Here is a 24,415-nt window from a genome sequence, read left to right as displayed (position 1 = left end):
CTTTTTATTTAACAAATACCTAATATATCTCATTACAGACCCTAAAACAGCACACAGGGGCTTGTCTGTCTTTCCACTGGTTACAGTAACAGTGGGCATCCTCAGGATTTACAATAACAGTGATGGGTAAATATCCCTCATGTTACCAGGGCGCATCTCTCTCTCTCTGTGTCCCCCCCGGGAGAGCAGCGCCACACCCCCGGGCACCGTTGCTGCAGCGGCACCGGTGCTGGCAGGCTGGCTGGGGATCATGTGACTCCTTCATTTCCGAGACAACAATACAACACCGAGTCGGTCTGCAGCGTCTCTCCCTCCCTCCCGCTCTCTCTCTCTCTCTATCTCTCTTTCCCCCCCGTACCTGCGCCTCGCTCTCGGCATGGCGGACGGCGAGAGGTCCCCGTTACTCTCCGATCTGGGGGATGGTGCTCTCGGCAGCGGTAACGGCGGGGTGTCTCCCGGCGCTGGGTCCTACAGCGTGCCCAACAAACCCGAGAGTGAGTATGCAGGGTGATCCATCTCCATCCTCCGTCCCGACTCCAGCCTCTGTTAGCCTAGCTTACCTGCACTGATTGGGGCTAGCCCGCTAGCCCCCCCGCCTGGACAGGGACTAAACGGGAGTTTTTTTTCCTCCTCCCATTGCATGTGCAAAATATTGTTTATGCTTGCATAATAACATTTAGTGAACGTAGTCTCTGCGATACACTGTGTGGTTTTATAATATTTACATGCCGACATGCTAACCACGTAGCCGCTGTATTATTAGCCTAAACGATGCTAGCTAGCTCCTCCTAGCACCCGGTGAACCGTTTGCTCAGGTTTACGGTTAGCAAGCAACGATGACACTATCAGAACATTTATTTTTTGGGGAGGTTGGGGAACCTGAACGGTGTGTTCTTGCCAAAATGTGTTCACCGGGCGACAAAAACGGGAAAATATAGCCCGCGGCTTGGCTAGCATCCCAGAAACACCTGATTTGATGGACAGGAGGAAGTGACTACGGAGGCTGCGGAGGTGATGCTGCGACCAGTCACAGCTCCCACCAAAAGCTTTGGGAATACAAAATAGAGGTTTCTTCTAATGGTTCTCTCAGCTTTGCCTAAATAAAATAATAATAAATAAATTTAAAAAAGAATAGTGGACAGCTGTGCATGTTTTCTGTGGTTTAAGGTTAAGCTGTCTCACACACTGAGGTTTAGCGTCTGTAAATACCCCAGACTCGTGTTCAAATCGGCCCAGTTCTGCATTCCTGGAGTGTTTTTTCCCCCCAACTAAAGCTCCTTTCTGCTGAACCCCAGACCTAATCTCATTATCTTGTTTGCGCCAATGGGTTAATTGTCATGAGAATTGAGCCTTTTTTTTTTGTTTTGTTTTTTTTTCCTTTTTTCCATCCACAGCACGACTGTGACTTCCGACAATCAGGCGTTTGTCACACGCAGTGTTGTAAAGTACTGAAATCTCGGAGTCAAGTAAAAGTATAGGTACCTCTATAAAATATGACTTTGGTAAAAGTCCAAGTCACTGACTGAAATGTTACTTGAGTCTTAAAGTCTTAAAGTAACATCTGAAATGTCTTGTACTTAAGTATTGAAAATTACTATAAAAAGAGATGTACTCAAGTAATGTAATAAAAAGTATAAGTAAAAAGGTAAAACAAAGCAAATGCAGTTTGAATGACATTTTTTAGATTTTGGTAAACTTTAAAAGTCAAATTCACTTGAAATAATGTAAACAGCCAAGTGCAGGAGAAATTTAGACCAAGTTTAGACAGAAAATACAACCTTTTTGTAAGCTTTCAGTTTTCCTTGTTCAAGTAAGGTCGGTGCTATGCACTTTAAAATTGTACACAATCAAGTGCAGGCAAAATTTAGACCAGGGGGTGTATACTAAGAACATGGTTAAGTAATAAACCTGGTCTAGTCAACCTACAGGAAGTGGTAAACCTGCTAATAGATACAGCTGCAGGTTATCATTTAGTTAAGAAAATTAGGACTCTCTGCTATTAGATGCTTTACCTATACCACAAGGTTAATTTAACCTGCTTTACCACTGAACCAGCTTCTTATCCTGTTGGTGGTGATGAACAAGCCAAGGCAAGGCCCGACTTTGTTGCAGTCAATCAGTAGGTGGGGTCAAAACACTTGCGTGCGTGAGTCTCTAAACCAACGAGTAACTAAACCAAAACATTGAAAATGTATTGGAGTAAAAGTATGCAATTAAGATCAGAAATATAGTGAAGTAAAAGTAAAAGTTATCAAAAAATGTTATACTCGAGAAAAGTATAAAGTACTCCAAAATATACTTAAGTACAGTAGTGAAGTATTTTTACTTGATTACTATACAACACTGGTCACACGGCCGTTAACACTTTTATATCCCTTATTCTGTCCTCCGTGTTCAGGCTTCCCTCCTTTCCCCAGTGCCAGTCAGCCCTCGGTGCTCCTAGGGGAGGACCCCCCGCCCTACTCCCCGCTCACCTCCCCGGAGAGTGGGAATGCCCCGGTTATCAGCTGCAGGGTGTGTCAGAGCCTCATCTCTGTGGAGGGCAAGATCCACCAGCACGTGGTCAAGTGTGGGGTTTGCAACGAAGCGACGGTGAGTTGGTGCAGGGAAGGTGCGCGGCTAAATGAGGCGCAAAACAGAAGCAGCCACTTTTAGGTCTGTCAACACATTTTTTTTTAAAAAAATCTCACTTTACCACAGATTTAGAGGAATGCTCGCACTCGCTTCCAATGCTTGTAAATCAGATCCACCGCCTGCTATTCAACTCCAGTTGTTCAAAAAGACTTATTTACACCACCTTATCATAGTTTTATTTTCTGTCCTTTCACATTTTACTAAAATTTCTGCACAGTTCCTGAACAGTCGTGAAAAAATATATTAATATTCCAAGTCGAGCAGTGTAGGGGCGAAAACAAGAGTGTGGAAAAATATTTGAATTTCCACACTTTTTCCGCTTTTTTATTCTTTAAAGGCTGCATTCATCCATCTACCCCTCTTTCTATCCCTCCCTCCATTCCCGCCAGCCTTGCCCAACCTGGTTAGTCCTCTTATAAGATATTTCAGCAGAGTTTTCCACACCCTGCTTATGGTGTTGCTCTTGTTCAACTAATTTGAACTGATTTCAAAGGTTTCCTACACAGTAGAAAAGTGCTGAATTAGATTTTTAGAAAAAGAAAATGAGTATGAAAAAGAATTGGTATTTCTAGCATTTATTCTCTGTTTCACTGTCTCAAAGTTGGCATTTCTTCCTTGTATCCTGCATTCCTTGTGCCCTTTCCTTCTTCCTTCATTACAATAGAATAGAATAGAAATACCTTTATTGTCCCACAATGAGGAAATTCAGGGAAATGTATGTTCTTCCTTAGCTTCCTTCCTTGGTGTCCGTCCTTCTTTCCTTACCTCTGTCCTTCCTTCCTTCTTTGCTTCCCACCTCTCCTTCCTTGTGTCCACCTTCGTTCTGTCTCTCCTACCTTCCTTCCTTATTTTACCTCCTCCCCTCTTTCGTTGTGTCCTTCCTTCCTTGCAGATTGCATATTTAAAGCCTTCCCTCTGTAGAAATATTTGCCATGAATGTTTCAGTCAGCATTAGAGTTTTATGTTTTAAGGCCAGGTTAAAGGAACAATAAGTAATACTGACACCTAGTGGTTACAATCGGATCAACACAGACACGACGCCTTTCAGGGAGACCCGCCATTCACCCAATGGTCCTACTTCCATCCCAGGTGACAAATGGGAATGATTTAGGTTGATTTTACAGTAAATATATTACTTATATCTTACTTGGCTGATTCTTTTCTCACACTAATTTTATTTATTTATTTTTTTAGTGCGTGTCTAGATTTAACCCTAAGCCTGACAACACAGTGTATCCATCTCTGCCTCTCTGGAGACAAGCTCTGGAGGCATCTGTTACCCGTGTAACAACAGCTATGTTTACATGCACAAAACTTTGCGGTCGGATTTAAATGTACTCGATTAAAAACCAAAAAGTAATCGGATTGTGCCGTTCAATCAATTAAATCGGATCATAATGTGCGTTTATGTGCACCTGGCTTTATTCAGAGTACAACCAATCTTACATGCACAATTATCAGATTTCCCTAAAAAAAAAAAAAAAAAAACACACACACACACACACACACACACACAGAAGAAGAACTTCCGTCTTTGCTGAACAACAAGAAAGTAGACAAGTAAACAAAACAGTATTTTACGAGTTTGTTTGCCTTCTGGAGCGTCCAGGCTGGCCTTACACCAGCGTCCAATTACGGTTAAAACGTTACAGAGTAAATAATAACTTTGAGCTCGATTAATGTTTTACACATGTTGCATCGGGAGCTCCTACAGTTTTGCTTCCCAACATATTTCCGGCACTCACCAACGCGGAAATACGTCATGCGCACTGTGCATCGGGTCAGTTTGCCACATTCAGAATAACTTCATCCTGACAAGCGTTTACATGAACGTTGATCGGAGTATTAATCAGCATAAACCATCCCTCCCATTCGGATCACGACATTCCAATTTGCTGGTTTACGTGGACGCTTTTTTATTTTCTGATCGGCCCTTTATTCCGACTACCTTTGTCCGTAGCTAATATCCTTTATCCTCTGTTTAGCCACAGTTTTCAACTGAGCAGCTTAATTTTTTCCGCTGTAGGTTTTAGAGTTTTCATATGGGACGATTCGACATACGTGCCCATGCAGGTACGTCTGTAAAGTTTTGAAAGTTCTTGTCACCTCGTGTCCCTGGAGCATCAACAGGAGAGTTACTACACTGAATTCTGAGGCCGTTTGTTTAAGTGTTAAACTTAAAACTACAAATGTGGGACAGCCTCATAAATAACAGGTGGGATTTTTGTTGTTGTTGTTGTTTATTCTCCCACAACTGTGGGAAATTAATGATCTGAATGATTTGGTTGGAGGAGTGCCGTTTCATTTCAGCTCGTAATTAGGTCCTCTTCCAAGTGGCATATTGTCGGCGCAGTCATAATGAAAATATTCAGCGCGCACAAAACAATATGAAATAATTCAATTAGTAATCAGAGCTGATTTGTGCATAATTTGAAGTGAAGGGTCGCCACAAAGCAGAGACAAGGACGCAAACAGACAGAAGCAAGATGTTTGAAAACGCCTGCACGTACAACGGCCCTCATTACGCTCGTGTAGCAATCACGCAACCATTCAATTATTTAACGTGACGCTCTGAAGTCCTTTTTAAACTGTTGCCCCATCGAGAGACTGCAGAGTTGTGACAGGACCCCCCCCCCCCCCCCCCCCCCCTGCTCGCGGTGCACGTCGCTGTGCAGATGAAAGAAGAAACCGTACCGACGTTAACAACTTTGCAGATGGAGCCGGCATATGTAGATGTACACAAAAACGTTACGTAGAGGTTGTGTTTGACATGCACCGTTAGGCTCCATTTTTTTTTTTTTTTTATCAACCACGCTGCCATTTAGGACTAATTGGGCCGTTTTATGCAAACAAGTGCTGTGAAAGCGTTCCAGGAGAGACTGACATGTCGTACACGAGTGTAAGCAGCTGGTTGTTTGTTTAGGATAAATGAGACATTTTCTGTTTATTAGCACCGTTGTTCGGGATCTATTAGGCACATATGGCCTTCTTCCGTTGCCGCCGAGCGCAGGTTGTTGATGTTTTCCCACTAGGCGGCGCGGGTGGCATCCACTGTTTGTTGCGGCAGCCATGTTTGAAGCTGCAGTGACTCGAGACACACAGCCTTCCATGTTGGTGTGCTTGTTGCGTCGAAAGGATTTCCAGTTGAAGAAGGGCTATTCTTAGGCTGAATGCCGACATATGATTTTTATCTCGATATGTTTTTTTTTTCTTCATAAATTCGTCATAAAAAGGCGTCTCTGAATCAAAGCTTCACCCCAAATGTCTCACAGGCACGTTTTGTAACAAACTGCTGTAGATATATAAGATAAGATAAGATAGTCTTTATTGATCTCACAGTGGAGAAATTCACTCGTCACATCGGCTCATACAAGAAGGTGTAGAGTAGGGAAGGTGCATTCAGTTATATACAATGAATCTTCATATATACAATGGATCAAAAAGAATACTAAAAAATACAACAACAAAAAATAGGAATGGGCATATGATGTCTTATTTACATTCATAGTGGTATATATATATATATATATATATATATATATATATATATATATATATATATATATATATATATATATATATATATATATATATATATATATATATATATATGCCTACATACATACGTACTACGTACCTACACGTACATATGTGCATATATTAGAAACGGCTGAAAAATAACCTGCTGGAATACATAGAAGTATAATTACAACCCAACATAGATCATCTTGATATAAACGATTTATATTATAGTACAGTGGTTATTGTGCTGACGGAGTCTGCAAGTGGCTTTTTTATCCAGGAAAGGATTAGAAGGAGTTCTGATCCTTTAATGATTCAACTATTGGATTGTTAAAGGATCACATTAAAACAAGCCATTGTGTTGGTTTGTGTTTCAGCATCATCATATTTCATCACCTTAGCTCACCTTTGGTTGAAATGGTTATAAAGTGCAAAAATCTTATTCGATTGGCAGATAATCTTAATTACCTGCTAAAATCAAGGGCAAATCCACTCATTTTTTAAGAAAATCTTACTTTCAGGTCCTTTTTGAAGTGTAGTCCCCAGATTAAAGTTGCACAATATATTGTATTTTTAAAATCAAATTGGCAAAACATCACCTTGTCAAAGCACTGATGGAAACAATATGGGCTGGAATATAAAAAGTTACGTACATGGTGCTGCTTTAAATGTCACTTTAATAAATAAAATCTAAACGTGGTTAGGGTTAGAGGGCTTGTTTGCTTTTAATGGTGCCTCAGTTCATGTTTACTGTAATTCTTCTTTGAATAGGAAATATTTCAGGCTTTGAGGATTAAATGTGAAATCTTTGGCGTTCTCATACCATTCTACCAGCTGCATAATCGAGTGTTTTGGACTCCTAGCAGGTATAAATCACCACTTTAACCTGCATTTTGTGTAGATTTTCTGGTAGGAAACGGTTTCCCCTCCCTGTACTCTGCATTCATCCTTGTCCATCACGTATAATTGGCTCGTTATCTCCTCCTCTGCTGCTTCCTGATCTCCTGAGCGTTTTTCCGTCTCCCTCTGCAGCCCATTAAGAATGCCCCGGCAGGAAAGAAGTACGTCCGCTGCCCTTGCAACTGTCTTCTCATCTGCAAAGTCACCTCTCAGAGGATCGCCTGTCCCCGGCCGTATTGGTGAGGAACGCCGTGTTTTGTCTGTGATTGACTGTGTGAATGCACGGCCCCTGCAGAAACCGCCGTAATAAACCGTCCTGCTGAAGGGGAAAGGTAACGCGGAGGAATCACGGCGCTTTAACTAATGCTGCGCTGCCAGCCAGGTTAACGCGAGCCGCTTCAGCGAGCAACACCTGGGTTCTTACTTGTGCTTGCAAGTCGGGTCGTCATTTAAGATTCACAAAAAAATTCAAGCTCACTACCGACACGAAGAAAACTACTTTAGCATTTTTGATACTGCGGCAAAATTATTTTTTAACACACGGGGTTCGTTTTAGTTAAGACCAAAAAATGGGACTAATGACTATCACCAAATTTTAACTTTATTATTTAGGGACTACCAATAAGTAGGGAATTATTCACTCCTTATTTAGAAAAATATTTTATTTAAATGTGTCTCTTCCCTGTTTAGCAAAACAGTAGACAAGATAATAGTTAGTAGGGCTGGACGATATAGGGGGAAAAAATATCTATTTAAAATAGAAATTATATTGATAATTATCAACAAATTCTAAACATATATTTTATGCTGTTGCTTGGCGACCTAATTTTGCATACAGAACACACAAACACTGAATTCAAACTCAACCCTTTATTCAACCAACTTTTTACCAAAACTACCAAGTTTTTAAATGTGCTCTCGGAACTCTTTGAAGGGGGCGGGGCTTGGTGACAGAGCATTCCTGGGTCTGCGTTGTGATTGGTTGGGAGGATGTAATGACTGTAATATTAACCTATAGTGCTAGAATGTATAAGGAAGGAAAATGTTATTCTATTGAACTTTTTATTGAGCCTTATTTTTTATCATCGATTGATATATATCGTTATTGAATTATCGTCCAGCCCTAATACTTAGAAGTGTTGATATCCTTTTATGAAGATGGAAGGAATTTGCATACATTTTTGTTAGAGTTGTCCTCTTTAGACCCAAAAGCAGCAGATGAAGAAGTGATCAGAGATTTAAAAAAAAATACAATTATAAAATGGCTCCCTTTGATTACAATTTGTTTGGTTAGATAATTTTTTGCAAAAATATAAGGCACATTTTGCTGGAAGAGAGGAGGAATTTAGCTTGTAGGACATCCCTGACCATATTTCCTTATATAATGAAGATGTTTTTTTGGCAATTTTCTTTCTTGCGATATAATTATGTCATGAAATTGACACAAATATACATAAATATAGTTATTCAAACTCAGGGTTGACCACACTTTGAACCCAAAAATACCATTTAGACATTGCCTGACATCGTTTTCACACAAACTATGGAACGTAATCCTGCTACACTGTTAATTTTCAGGCATTTTGAAACGATGAGCTTTGGGATCGCTGACTAAATCTGCACTCACTCAAAGTGTTTAACAGAAGGTTGAACATCCGCATTTTGGTGTTTTAAAAAAAAAAAAAAAGAAAGCCTTATTTTTTTTATTAACATCTTCTATATTTCTAAGTTTGATTGCGTTTCCTTGACAATAACACTTGTTTTTGACCTATTAAAACTATTTTAATAAACTGCTTTGCATGAAAACGTCGTCAGCAGGAACGTTGAAGACTGCAGCTGTGCGTCGACTTTATTGTAATATTTGACTGGATCTCGGAGGCTCTTAAATATTCGAGATCAGGGCAACACAGAGTTTTAGAGATGTACAAATCAGACGACTGCTGATGGAAGTCTGATCATTTTCCCTCCATTAGCAAGTCAAATATTGATTTGTTATTCAGATTTTTTCCCCCCAGTTCATTAAATGCATCAAGACTCAAAACTCCCACTTGCTTCAGTCTTTAAACGCATCAGCAGACAGCATGTACTTTGTTTAGAGTTTATTAATAACCAAGTAGAGGTTGAGGCCACACGCTTGGACGCATCAGTGGAGATAATCTTTATTTGTTGAATTCAAAATCAGGGAAGCGCCAGAACGGCACTTTTTTTTTTTTCTAAACTGCAATCGACGTGTTTTGCTTTTAATCACTGAATTATAATGAGGCTTTACACAGATTATTTCCTATGAGTTAAAGTCCTGAGAAAGAAAACTCAGGTAAGCAGGTTTGACCCAAACCTGTCTCCATCAGCCGGGGAACGGGCCTGATCGGTGCATTTAAAATAAATCTAAGTTTAACTTTTAAAAGAAAAAATATGTGAAAATAGAAACATATAATATAAGGAATTTATAAACGCTAGCTCGTCTTAAAGGTGTAAGCTCTGCTCAAATAAATATAGATAATAGGGGCTGTACGATTTGGGCAAAAGACATATTTTGGATTTACTTTAACTATAGTTGCAATTTAATTTAGATTTTTCTATGCAAGCAACAAAAATGGCCTGTAGATAAAAACAAGGACTATTTAAAACAAGAATTTGAAAAGTTTTTATTAATCAGAATATTATTATATTATATTTTGATTGAGTTGGACATCAATCCATGTTGACCATAAATCGCAACCAACAAACAAATCTATGTACTAAACAGCTTGACCGGTACTTAATGAAATATTTCTGGTAAAAAAACAAAAAAGTCTGATTATATAAGCTCCAAAACAAATAATAAAGTCACATTATCTCACTGCTGCAACTCTCTTCCCTTCCATGTGGAAAATTGCGATTATATTGCAAACGCGACTAATAGTTCAGCCCCATTAGACATGTCTGAGCATTGCTCTTGACGATTGTCAGATATTCTAAACTTTAGTTGAAATAATTGTTTATGTAACGGTCTTCTTTTCTCTTGCATCAGCCTTTGGAAGGAATATAATCGCTCAGTAAACTCTGGAGGTCGTTTTTTTTTTTGTATGTTTTTACGCATTCTCTGCCTGCGTCATGCGCACGCAACCTTCCCTCTTTAAACACGCTTTACCTCCAGCGCCACTCAACGGGACGCGTCTCAGCTCCCATGTCTGATCAGCGATTCTGAGCTGCTGCCTGTGTCAGACGAAGCTGATTTTTTTTTTTTTTTTGGTGTGGTAATGAGGGGGACCAGCTGCTGATGGATTTCATAAAGCAGAGCGGCCGCCTGCCCTTGAGACAGCAGCTCCAAACATCAGGCTTTATGACGACGCAGTTTGCGCTGAATATTACCATGACTGATTGTTGGCTGGCGGTGGGAATGCTGACTTTGTGTGTCTGCCTGTCTCCTTTCAGTAAGAGGATAATAAATCTGGGTCCAGTTCATCCCGGTCCGGCCAGTCCCGACCCTCAGCCTGCCGGAGCCCGGGTCTCCTGTGGACACTGCAGCAACACCTTCTTGGTATCAGCTTTCTGCTTAAGAACACATTTTGGGCTCCATACAGCTTAGATTAGCGGACAGGTCAGAATTTGGGGAAACTGGGTGACTTATGTTTAAAATTAGACAACTAAAACTGAGCTGAAATGAGATCACATCATCTTATTATAAAAAAACCTCAAACATCTAAAGTCTTATAGGTTTTGCATCGGAACGGTTCTGGACAGTTGAGTTTCCTAGTGGTTTCCTGTCAGCCAGCTTTTTGTGATTCTGCTAACTCAGAATCACATATATCGCTCTCTCTCCTAAATAACCACCAGAAACCCATCCCTGTCGTTAAAAGTATTGAATCTCCACTACAGTTGTCAGACAAGGAAGCATTTTCTGACTCTTTCATACTTCAGACATTTCTCAGCAAAATATACTCTAAAATTTCTGTATATCCTGTGTTCATGTCTGGCCTCCTGGTGAAATTTGTTTCTAAATCTTTAATTTGAAAAATGGAATCACCACCATGAGGGGCTGCACAGGTAGGCTGCCTCCAGACTGGGTTAAGACCACAGTAGGGCTGGGCGATATGGATTAAAAAATAAATCTCCGCGTTTATCATACCAAATCCGATTAATCTATTTTTTTTCCCCTCCTTTTTGTTTCATAAAAAGAAATTAAAGAAATTATTTTAAAACCTTGCTTTTTATGTCAAGCATTTCGTCAGGGAGTTGACCTGAATTCAAAGTGCAACTAAAAACAAGCTGTGAAACATGCTTGTAAAACAAGATGGCAGCCGTGCCATTATAAACAATGAAAATATAACAAAACATTTGCTGCTAGTGGTATTACACATTGAGCTAAGAACAGGCTTCACTGCACTTGTGAACTTCAAACTAAGTAAAAAAAAAAAAAAAAGTAAATAAGTAAATGAAGTACCTCGTATTATGGTAAAAAAAAAAGTTTCTACTTAACAATATTTTGACAATACATTTGCCTAAACATATATTCAGCATCACATGCTGTTCTCTTCATGGAAACCCAATGAGTGTATTGGCAAAATAAAATTCAGATTTTCCAAAAATGAAATCTTAAAGAATTGTAAATTCGAATTAATCGATTAAATCGATTTATCGCCCAGCCCTAGACCACAGTCGGTATCCACAAGCTTTCACATCCTACTGCTTTGTTAGCACTGAACGTATTTTTCTTCTCTACTGCTCTCATAGACACACAAACCCCTGTCTTCTCTTTGGTTTCTCCATTTAGTATTTAAAATGCAGCCTGAAAGAGGCACAACCTCCTTTAGTCAACCAGCCTCTGTGCAATTTGGAGGTGTGTGTGCACTTCTCCACAGCTGGGAGCCCAGCTCATCAGGAGCCTCATCTCAGCAACGCTCTAACTGCAGTGAATTTGTGGATTGTTCCTATTAACGTCGCAGAGGACTGTTTGAAGTAATTATGGGCTATTATAATGGAAGTGTCAGTAAAACACCGACTTTTAAATAGAGCCTCGCCGCGGTAGATGCCCCCAGCTGAAGCACAATGTCCACGATGCCAAAGAACGCCGGATGCAGTCACTCTCCGGTGTGTAGGGTGCCTCGGTGTTTGATCAGACAAAAATCCTTCCCGCCAGCAGGACTTTAAGAAAAATGGGGACCCTGCTACAGAGCTGTCATTCAAAACAATAGAGAACCAGCTGCATTTCAGAACAAGGACACTGCATTGGGAAAGGAAAGCTACGAGTAGAAACAGGCACATAGCCAAAGGTTCTGGATGAAATGGGGAAACATTACGACGTACATTTAGAAAATACACAGAAGTCAAAGTGACATGGTTTGACAAAATACTGAGATTTTTGCTTAAAAGCAATTGAAGTTGTAAATTACAACGCCATCATACAGAGCAGTTTTAGGTCCCTGACTCTGTTTGCTTGACAAAGTCCCCAGAAAATCCTTATTAATAAAACCATATTTTCTGCAAAGCTCCAGTAATAATGCTGCGAAGAGCAGTTTCACGGCTCTGCAGATAATAAAAGCACGTCTGTCCTTTTTTTTTTTTGATCCTCGGCTGCCTTCCTTCTCTCCAACTGAAGCACGCTGGGAGGAAATTTCTGTAGGTCGCCGAGATATTTGCTGCGAAACGTGCTGGCGGGAGTGAATTATTAAAAAAAGACGGGACATCCTTCCTCTGAGCCAGGACCACGTCGAGCTATTGCTGCAGATCAATAACCGTACCAGCACACTGCTGATGTATTACAGGTCATTTCGTGTTGTAGGGAAACATTTTTCTTTGCTGTTTTCTTTTTTTTTAACAATATGTAAGACGAGTAAAGATGTTATGGAAATAGGATTTAGTTGTAAGAAAGAGAAGAAGGGAGAAATGTCTAAAATACTCTGTGATGCTAAGGGAGGTTTTAAAACATATATATATATATATATATATATATATATATATATATATATATATATATATATATATATATATATATAGATATATATATATATATATATATATATATATATATATATATATATATATATATATATATATATATATATAGTAGTAGTAGTATAAATTCATCTTTTTTTCCCTCATTTGTTTGAGAGGAGTTTGGCTGAAGCAAAAAGAAATGATCAGTGTCTGTCAGGAGGAAGTTAAAAAAGGGATTTCCAGTCAACACAACAGGCACACTTGACAAGTTTTTATCACCGTAGCTGAAATGTTGGCAAACGTGCTGCTTGCTTTTTCGGCTCCATTTGACGCTCGTATCTTTTTACGTTTTGTGATTTCAGTGGACAGAGTTCACGGACCGGACGCTGGCCAGGTGCCCGCACTGCAGGAAAGTGTAAGTAGCCTTAACCCAACCTTCCCGTCTTCTACACCGGCCGGCTTTGGATTATTTTTTATTTTTAACAGTCTTTTGGCTTTTAGCTGAAGCTCTCACTCGCAGAGAAACAAGTCTAATGGAAAAGAGCAAAACTTTCAATAACAATTTTTTTTAGAAGGTGTAAACATAAACTGAGCTCCATCCATCTGACCAGATATCTGTTCGTCCGTCCAGATATAAAAACTCTGTGTTGAAGTCTGACCTCTGCAGAGATATCTGTTGTAAAGTGTTTATTGTTTAAGATTTGCCATAAAAAACGGCTTTTAGAAGTTCCTTTGAGCCATTTGTCAGTTAATTTTAGCTTGTAAATGTGCAGTTGTTTGGCCCAAAAGTATTCACACCCCGTGGCAGGTTTAGACTTAAAATTATTTTCTTTCATCCAGTAAGTTTGTTTCTGACAGGAAAGGAGAGCAGCATCTTCCAGAAGACGGCAAAACAATGTAAAAGAAGTAGAAATTTAAAAAAAAAAGTAGTTTATTGACTTTTATTTACAGCTTAATAAAAAAAATACATTGGTGTAATTTTAAACCTTCTCAACAATTTAATAACGATAGTAATAATTAGTAATTCGTTATTACAGCAGTCGACCTGTTCTTATAATCGCTGACCAGGTTCTTGCATGTTTCTGCTGTTATTTTGATCATTGGTCTTTGAAGTTGGAGGGCCTCCTTGCCATCACCCTCATCTCTAGTTTCTTAAACAGATTCTCGGGTCAGAACTCTAGCTGAGCCGGTCCAAAGCCTTGAGTTTACATCCAAACAGAAGAAACGTAAAATTAGAAACATCACTTTGAACCCAAATCTGCCAAGGAAATAAATAAATTTGGCCTTACTGTACAAACTCATCAATACATCCCCGATTTACTGCAACTCTGCTGTTTCACTGCCTCTCAATAATCTCTCCAGATTACAAAAACTGAGAAACACATTATTTTAAGACACTTTATTTATTTATTCATCTTGATTTTTAAAGAAACCATTGGATCACTCAATCCTCCAGCCCCACTAAAGAGTGACATTTCTTTTGAATTAGCTTGTCTGAAACTGATATCTGTAAATGTTAAAAAATAAAAATAAATTAGCAGCTAAACATGCAGTATGTAAAGATTTTTATGACCGACTGGCTGAATGACACTAAACTGTAATAGAATTAAAACATCTTACAGCGTTATAACAAATACAGAATGGTCATTTCAGCACAAAGTCGGGCATAAGTTGTTGGTCGCTCCCTGCTAGCTGTAGGAAAAATATAGAAGTTAAATAATTGAAACGAAGCTGCAAACTTTTAGATCTACAACAGCTTGAAAAAGAAAACACACCTAGGAGGAGAGCAAAAGTCAATTCCTGTGTCCAGGCTGTAAGAATTTGGCTAAATCCATCGGATTTCCAATGTGTACGCCAGAAAAAGCTCGAGGGACCTCCGAGAAATGGAATATAGAGGAAGAGATGAAAGTGATATCTGGTGATGAGTTATGTCTGCATTATGGATGAAGATGATGCTGCTGGAGTGATTGGTTGAGTGCAAGTCCAGTAAATTATCTGAATATGAAGAAAAGCACATCTCCGCTGTCACAGATGAGGAAAATGAGTATTGCTCGAGGCAGAAGGTTTGGCCTCTGCACGTATTTTTTGGACCATAAGGCACACCGGATTATAAAGCGCGTTAAATTTTCTTCTCAAGTGTCTAACATCACTCCGCACTGCAAAAAGGGAACTAAAAGCAAGCAAAAGTTTCTTGAAAGGAGTGTGTTTTTCCTTGATTATTGCAGGTAAGACTGTAACAATTCATCTCATCATTATTTCACACTGCAAAAAGAGACCTAAAATAAGTAAAATATTCTTGAAATTAATGTATTTGCCCTTGATTTGAGCAGGTATATAAGATTTTTTGCCAATGGGATGAGTATTTTTACCCCTAAAACAAGATAATTAGATATACTGCACTTGAAATAAGATGACAGAGATGAATTGTTCCTATTTTAAGTGCAAAAATCTTATTCCATTGGCAAATAGTCCTATTTACTTGCTCAAATCAAGGGAAAATAGTTTCATTTCAAGAAAACAATTCTTATTTCTGGGTCTATTTTTGCAGTGCAAGTGCAGGATATCTAATTATCTTATTTTAGGGGTAAAAATACTCATTCCCTTGGCAAATAGTCTTATTTAGCTGCTCAAATCAAGCCAAAATTTACTCCTTTCAAGAAAATGTAACTTTCTTGCCCTTTTTGCAATGCGCCCCTTCACGTCCACAGCTCTCTATTTGTCTCTGTCAGGAGGACAGAGTAGCTGGACTACACTGTCCTGTTTCTAACATAAGGCCAAAATAAACGTAACTTTTATATTGAATTAACTTAATTGGTTTATTGTTGTTAGCGCGTACTCTGGGCGCAGGCTGCTTTACATGAATGCACTTCTAGTTTAGACGTTACAGTCAGGCAGTCTTGTAGACAGCTCAGGGGTCCTATCAGGTAGTGACACCATAGACATTATATACGTAGACGCGTCATTGGGCGGGTTCTGCCTATGCTGCGGAATGCGTCAGAGTGTCCGCCATCTTTAATGTGGCAAATCTGCAGTTACTCAGTCACTTAAACTGTATCAGAGGGACATTAATCTCAGAACATACTTTGTAGTCGTAATATTTTTATTTTTGTAATATTACAAGTTTATTTTTGTATCCCTTTAGCTTCATTCTCCTGAATTTATTCTTGTAAAGAATACTAATTATTTAAATAATCTAACCAGTCCCTATTACTCCAGGAGTGAAATAATTCTGCAAACATTGACTATTCTGGAAATGTTCCCTCTTAATTCTCATAATATGATGTTTTTATCATAACATTACCACTTTTTTTTTTTTTTTTTTTTTTACTTTATCCTAGGTCTTTTTTTCTCATATTAGTAATTTTACCTCTTTAATACTCCCCCAAAAAGTCTGTTTCTAAAGTTTCACATGTGACACGGTTTTATGAAATAATGAGCATTACAGTTTTACCGTAATGCTCCTAATATCCATCGAGCAGAGCGGTTTCCTTGCTAACCAAAGTCGTACTTACACATTTAACAGATTTTTGAGCGCATTGTAACACATAAAATCAGCCAGTAAGCACAACAATAATCATAGATAAGTCGCCACATCAATGTTTGAGAATATTTAAGGATTTTAAGAGCGCCTTATAGTCAAAACAATACAGTAAATTTGCAGGTGGACATTGTATTTTTGTAAAAGATCTTTCCGCCGAGCAGAGTGAGTGCAAACCTATTGGAAATGTGCAGCGGGAATAATAAAAGGAATAGTCCATGACGGCTCCGTCGTGAAGCGCCGCTCTGCCTGCAGCTGTGTGAGAATGTTACTACCTGACTGACGAAGGTCTTCGTTTTTCATTTGTAGGGTCCATGCCTCAGCAGCTCAAACCGACGGGCAGAAGGAGCTCCGCATCAGGATGCATCCCTTTTTCCTGCAATCAGGGTTAAAGGAATATATCGATAGTTGGAAACCTTTTTAATTCAATTTTACCACAGCAGAGCTCTGTCGGCGTGTTGTTTGTAAAAAGCTTTGTTTAGGGGACTTTATGAAGGTCCAGATGTAGACGTTCTTCTCCAGGAAGGCGATTATATCCCTGTTTACCGAGATTACAGCAAAAGAAATTAACAATATCCATCTTTTTGTTTTTAAATAGCCGTTTCTATTCCTCGCGTTTAACCCTGAAGCTGGGGGATATTGGGTGGTGTGAGTTATGAGAGGTCATCATAACTAGTTATGAGAGGTAAAAAAAAAAAAAAAACTAAATTAAAAAAAGTGTTTCCTCCTCCTCTGCAGGTCCTCCATTGGTCAGCGGTACCCCCAGAGGCGAAGTTTGTGGTGCTTTCTACTCTGTTTGCTGTTCAGCATCTCCACTGCTGGACTAATGGTGAGCGGATCCCACACCAAGCAACGTCTGACGGGCTCCTTCTCTCCTAGGAAACTTTCCCTCGTTGGGATACAGGCGGCCATCTTTTGCGTGCATTCACCACTGAGCTATATAATACACTGGAGTGCTAATCACCGTCTGTTTGAACGAGTCGCTTTGAAGCCACCGGCCGCCATATTGGTACTCCCTATTTTCCCCCAGTAACTAGGGAATATGTGCGCTACAGCATCGAATAACGAGGATTTTCTCATGTTCAGGGGGGGCTTAAGACTTTTAAAATGTCAAATGCCATATACTTTTATGTTATGTTCTTAAAATATCAAGTACTGAGAAAGTCATGTGCTGAAATATTTTGCATTTTATTAATTTAAATATATATGTTTAACATTTATAAATATATAAAAATATACAAAAACATATATTTACATATGTGTATACATATATATACATATATACATATACACATACTTATATATACATATATATTTAATATGAATAACATGTAAAATATTTCAGCACCTAATTTCCTAGAAGTTGATAGTGTTAGTACATCCACTGACTGTAGAATTACCTGTGAAACGTTTTCACACAGCCAGAAAACTGCTTGTTGTTGCAACCAAATCCTATTAGATTCTGGGAGAGTAGGGAGTAGCAAGATGGCGGCCAGTGACTTCAGTTTTTCGGCAAAATCAGCACTCCAGTGTATTATATAGCTCAGACGGAGCGGCTGCAACACCCTCCCTGAGCAGCAGAGGGCGCAGCATGAGCGCAGCATGTGTGAATCCGAGCCGGAGACGTTTCCGGGCTGCATGAAGAAGCAGAGCCAGCCAGTAAACGTCTCGCCATTTAATCTAGTTTTATGAAAAGGGCTGCTTTAATTACCAGAGGGTGATACAAGAGCTGATAAACGCCACGTTTTTTTTTTAAACGAGCGCTCTAAATCAGATTTCTAACAGCGCACACCTAAAGGAAGGAACCGATCAAAAGGCTTTTTTTTTTTTTTTGGATTTAATTAAAAAAAATTTTTTTTTTTACGCAGGGAAGTGAAGATTAATCTGTTTAACACCTTTTAGCATGTTGTACGCCTTATCAGCGACACATGATGAGAGATGGCCATAACTGAGATAACGGCAGAGAAAAACCCCTGATACAGAGGTCAGAGGTCAGAGGATGGGGATTTCTGACCCATTTAGACTGTTTAAGTTTCTATCTCGGTGACTGCTGCTCATATGTGACCCAGAAGCGGAACTCCAGGTTTTATTCCCGGTTCTGTAACGATGGGGTTTCACTCAGAAACGGCTCATGACTCAGATCATCCTGCGGCCGTTTTCCAAAACACACAAAACCGGGATTTATCAAATCAGCTGCTTTACAGCGATTTATTTCCTTAAAACTTTTCAGCCTTTCACGTGAAACGGGAATATTTATCAAAGCAGATTCTCTGTCACGTTCGCCAGCTTCTAGGGCTGGGCGATAAATCGATTTAATCGATTAATTCGAATTTACAATGCTTTAAGATTTCATTTTTGGAAAATCTGGATTTTATTTTGCCAATACACTCATTGGGTTTCCATGAAGAGAACAGCATGTGATGCTGAATATATGTTTAGGCAAATATATTGTCAAAGTATTGTTAAGTAGAAACTTTTTTTTTTTACCATAATACGAGGTACTTCATTTACTTATTTACTTTTTTTTTTTTACTTAGTTTGAAGTTCACAAGTGCAGTGAAGCCTGTTCTTAGCTCAATGTGTAATACAACTAGCAGCAAATGTGTTGTTATATTTTCATTGTTTATAATGGCACGGCTGCCATCTTGTTTTACAAGCATGTTTCACAGCTTGTTTTTAGTTGCACTTTGAATTCAGGTCAACTCCCTGACGAAATGCTTGACATAAAAGCAAGGTTTTAAAATAATTTCTTTAATTTCTTTTTTATGAAACAAAAAGGAGGAAAAAAAAATCGATTAATCGGATTTGGTATGATAAAATCAGAGATTTATTTTTTAATCCATATCGCCCAGCCCTACCACCTTCGTCAAACGTTTCGTTACCAGGCACTTGGAAAGTCGCCCACTCCTCTCTGTTAAGGAGGAACCCTTTCAGTAAAGGCTGCTGGCAGCACACCTGCACAACTCACGTCTTTCTCAGATAAAATTGTCAGACACCTGTAAAGCTTTGGTGGAGAAGGTCAAGGATGAGGCCTCCTCCGTGCCTCGTGTCAGGTCGTTAGTTTCCTAATATTTCCTTAGATCAGATCAGACCCGTTTCCTCTGCTGCTCACAGCTTTTTAGAGCTGCTACATATTGTTACGTTGTCTCAGATCTTTGTAGCTCTGATGTTAGTGATTTTATTTATTTTTTTTAGCTCTTTTCAACGAGTGGAAAAAGTCTCCAACGTCCAAAGAAAGAACTGCAGAGAACCCTTCAGAACGTTGGTGCAAACCCATTTAAAGTGATTGCCAGAGTACAGAACTGTCTAGGTTTGACGGAAATGCAACACCCTGCAAAAGTATTCATACCCGCTGGGACCTTTCCTCGTTTTGCACCGTTACATCCACAAACGTCAACGTATCTTATTAGGATATTCAGTGATAGTCACTAAGTAGCGCGTAACTGGGAAGTGGAAGAAAGATAGAAACCGGCCGCCTCCAACGGCGCCTAATCATTAGAAAGAATCAACCCGTTTGTAATTTTATCTCCGCTTAAATCCGTAAATCCAGCCGTGGAGACGTTTAAAGCAGGGTTTGGTCATAAAATAACATCTAAAGCTGTGAACAAAAGAGTTTGGGACGCCTCCACACCTACCAGGAAGCAACCGGCCCTCCGCCTAAACCGACAGAGGACCGTTAATAAGAGAAACTGACTCTGGAGGAGCTGCAGAGATCCACAGCTCTGTTGGTAAAACTATTGGTTTATTATACAGCCACCTTTTTATGGAAGAGTCGAGCTGCTTTGTTGAAGCATAGCTGAACTTTTTCGCCTACTTGACAAGAAACGAATCCTAGACATCAGACCCGAACTATGTCCCCCACCATGAAACACGTGGGCGGAAGCATCAGGGCTGGACGATGATTCAATAACCATATATATCCACTGATAGACGTAAATTGATGATAGAAAAAAAAAAGTTAAATAAAACAATTTTTCGCCCTTTTGCATTCTAGCCTATCATGTAGGTTAATACTACAGTCATTACATCCTTCCAACCAATCACAACGCAGACCCAGGAATGCTCTGTCAATAAGCTCCGCCCCTTTAAAGAGTTGAGAGAACACGCATTCTTTTTTTCTTTTTTTAAAAACCTGCAGTTTTGCCATAAAGTAGAGTTTGAATTCAGTGTTTGTGTGTTTTCTGTAACTAAAAATAAATCATTAAGCTACAGCATCAAAAGGCCAGGGCTGCACTTAAAATTTGTAGATAATTATCGATATCGATCAATATGATTTCTGTTTTATGCGTTTTTTTTCTATATCGTCCAGCCCTAGGCAGCATTAATCTGGGGGGGGGGGGCTTCTGCAGTTCTGCAGAGTTGGTGGCAGCACAGAGGGCGCTAAATACAAGGGAGTAGTGAAATATAACCTTGTTTAAGGCGCCAGATGTGAAAAGGACCCAAAGCTTCACCTTCTAGCAGAACAATGGCCCTAAATGCAAAAGCAAAGCTACAGTGGATGTTTAAATCCACAAGATGCTCTGTAATCAGACGGCAGGCAGAGGCGTTCCCCCAGAGGACGGACGCTGCTCCAAAATACTCACACAGACACGCTGTGTGAGTATTTTGGCAACGCACCGCTTCGTGTTTCTGTCCCAAGAAGAGCAGAGCAGTTTGTGGCTGTGATGCGGCAGAAAGTTCGCCGGGTATGAATACCAGACTTTGGCTCCGAGTCAGTAAAGGGTTTCATCTGATTCAGAGTTTTATTTCACGTCACAGAAGGAGGTTTTACACCTATTGTTGAACAGAAAGGGAAAAAACATTTGACACTTGGATTTAAAGCAGGGGTGTCAAACTCATTTTGGTTTAGGGGCCGCATTCAGCTTAATCTGATCTCAAGAGGGCCACACGAGTTAACTCATTGTAAGATTATATAAAACTAATAAAAGTGGACTTGTTGTTGATTTTTATATTAAGTTAATTTCACTTTTACACAATATATTATGAATAACCTCAGCGTTTTTAAGAAAAGTATGTGCAATTTCAATAATACTTTTACTCAGTTAAACATTTACTTGTGCATTATGCATAAGAACTGATCACAGTGATTATACAATGTTGAAAAACATTTATTCACATTTTTTGGAACTTAAAAACACTGTCATGCATGACAAAATACATCAAACTGATAAAAATTAAAAAATGATTTGAATTTTTCCACACCTGAAGCTTAATCTGCTAATTAAAACACAGCGCCCCTCGTGGACAATATAGGAACTGCATATTTTCAATTAAACAAAGTACATGTTTTTTTCAATAATTGTTTTATCATTCTCTTCCTTTTATCTTGTCCACTTGTGAAAGTCAAATCTGATTTTTTTTTTTTTTTTATAATGATAATGCATTTAGCCACAAGGCCGGTCTAAATTGTTCAGCGGGCCGGATCCGGCCGTATGTTTGACACCCCTGATTTAAAGACTGTTTGATAATGTTTCTGGGGTTTCCAGGAAATGCCATTTATTAGCTAATCCCTGAGAAAAAAACGTTAACGTGTTAATCAGCTGCGGATGTTTGCAGATGCTTAACTGGAATCCTGTGAAGATTAGAGCGACATGATTTGGCATTCCAGAAAAAAATAACATGATTAGGTCTCCTGCCGCTTGGTTGGTTGCCTTTTCGCCGGCAGGACCTGAGCCGCTGACGTCGCCGCTGACGTCGCGCTCTCAGTTCCGCTCACAGGTGCTGACCCCCCCCATCCTCCTCTGTCTTTGTTCCGTCTCGCTTCAGGCTGGAACGTGGGCGAAGGCTCAGATCTACCCGGGGATCTACGCCTCCTGGGCCGTCATGCTGCTCCTGGTCCTGGTCACCTTGGCCCGGGCCTTTTACTGGGTGTGCATGAGGGTCAGCCAGCCGCTCCAGAACTTCACATAGAGACCCCCCCCCACCCACCCTTCGCCGTCATCTGCCGCCATCCTGGCCCAACAGGAACGACGAAAGATGGCTTCTAAACAGAATATCTATATTTAATCTGCCCCCCGTGAAGAAGTCCTGCTCATCTCCCCCCCCCCCCCCCTCCAGTCAGACGTGTCTCCAGAAGCGGAGCGGTGGAGGCTACGGCTGCTCGGTATCTCCCGGTAACTATCAGGTGGCTTGCGGCCTGATGTAACGATGTCCTAATCCAATCACGTGGCCGGTGTGGGGTTCATTTTAACATTTTAACACTCGTTTTCCTCCTCATGCCTGCGGCGTCAGTCTGTGGCGCTCCTCCGCTCCCCCCCGTCTGTCCAGACTCTCACGTAAAAACCGTTCAGCCTTTAAGATGTTCAGACCGCAAAGAAACCATCAGGCGACGCTATTAACGCCTCTTTTTTTTTTTCTTTTTTTTTTTTTTTTTGCCAATCAAAATATCAAGAAGCTGTTCGAAACGTCTGTGGAAGATTACGACTTTAGCGGCGTACGAACACAGGCCCGACGACAACTTTTAGCGTTCATGTCAAAAATTATTCCCCTTGGGACCGACTTTGATCGGAATCAGGTTGAAAAGCCTTAAGAGGAGGCGTGGCAGAAGGATTCAGCACGCAGACACGCCGCCTCGTGAATGCATCGCGCCGTCACACCACAAAGGAGAGAGATGCTCCTTTTTTTCAGAGTCGCCTGATTGTGGCCCAGCCTCCCTCTTCAAAGACGGACCTAAAAGCAGATTTCATCCTCGCTTTTGTCCGTATCTCGGCAGTGGAAGAAGAAACCCAGTTGAAAGGTTTCTTGTTTGATAAGAGCAAAGCTGCTAGATTTATCTTGATTACACGTTATCTTGTTTTTATTTTTGTATTTATAGTCAAACATTTAGTATATCATATAAAGCTAATGACGTTCACATCTCCTGCCACGTTGTCTTTAGCGAATCTGGTCCCTCTCTGTTTCATACGGAGAGTTTTCTAACTTCACTTTGGCGCTCCAGCACCGTTGCGTTCAGCGCAGACCGGCCTGAAAGGCCCGAGTGTTTCCTCTCCCGCGACTTTTACCGGTTGCCGTCGGGAAAGTTAAATGAGGAGAACTTAGCGCTTTGCTTTTGAAGACGGAGGCTGAGCTCTGAGCGGTCGCAGCCGGAGTGATTCAGTAAAATAAAGACGACTACGACACACTACTACGTTCACCCTCACCCGTTCCGTTTGCTGGTTCTGATCGCATTTATGGTTTATGTACAGTATGATTTATTTTATTCTTTTTTTTTTTTTTTTTTCTGTTCGATTTGTAAATTTGTAAATTTACGTCCGCGGAACACACAGGAAAAAAATAACAAAAACAAAAAAAACGATTTCTGTTCCTCTCCTGAGTTTAACACTAGCTGCTGTGATTGTTAAGTTTATTTGTTTTTAAGAGAGTTATTTTTGCAGCTCCTCTTCTGTTACGTATTTAATGCGCCGGTTTCTTACTAACCCAACGAGCCTCCGGACACCTTGGCTGTGTCCAAAACCACGTCGACATGCAGACACTGAGACGGCGTAAAGGACGAAGACTGGGTCAACCTGCTGCACTGAACTGAGCTCAGACGGTTCATACGGGGGTGTCATCTTATTTATAATGCACACTGCAAAATGGGATCACTTTTACAATCCACACTTTTTTTTTGTTTTTTTTTACCCTCTTATTATGGGTGAATTCTGACATGGAGTGAGGTTTTTTTTTTCACAACCTCCCCCTGTTTTATATTTATTTCCAGTACAATAATCTACCTGTCTCCAGAGCATTTATTTATAAGGGCAACATGAGGTAAAAGTGATCCTTTTTGCACTGGAGTGATCTTCTTTTATTCTCGATGACTGCAAACTAAATTAATCATGTTAAACCCAATAATCAAGAAGCTGATTGATGCTCTTTTCAGAGTCCGTTTACACTCAAATAAAGACATGATGATGATGACGATGA

The 24,415-nt window shown here is 39.9% G+C and overlaps 1 protein-coding gene across 1 annotated transcript; it reads left to right on the top strand.

Moving 5' to 3' along the window:
* The first annotated feature begins 195 nt into the window (after positions 1–195).
* On the top strand, positions 196–24,415 carry pip4p1a (phosphatidylinositol-4,5-bisphosphate 4-phosphatase 1a). The gene is made up of 7 exons (XM_036138598.1): positions 196–494; positions 2,399–2,592; positions 7,189–7,295; positions 10,471–10,576; positions 13,335–13,387; positions 17,249–17,339; positions 22,277–24,415. The coding sequence occupies exons 1-7, from the start codon at positions 377–379 to the stop codon at positions 22,418–22,420; spliced, it is 813 nt and encodes a 270-aa protein (XP_035994491.1). The 5' UTR covers positions 196–376; the 3' UTR covers positions 22,421–24,415.

Source organism: Fundulus heteroclitus, chromosome 6 (genome assembly GCF_011125445.2).
Source record: "Fundulus heteroclitus isolate FHET01 chromosome 6, MU-UCD_Fhet_4.1, whole genome shotgun sequence".
NCBI classification, from domain to species: Eukaryota; Metazoa; Chordata; class Actinopteri; order Cyprinodontiformes; family Fundulidae; genus Fundulus; species Fundulus heteroclitus.
This window is presented reverse-complemented; position numbering and strand designations above follow the sequence as displayed.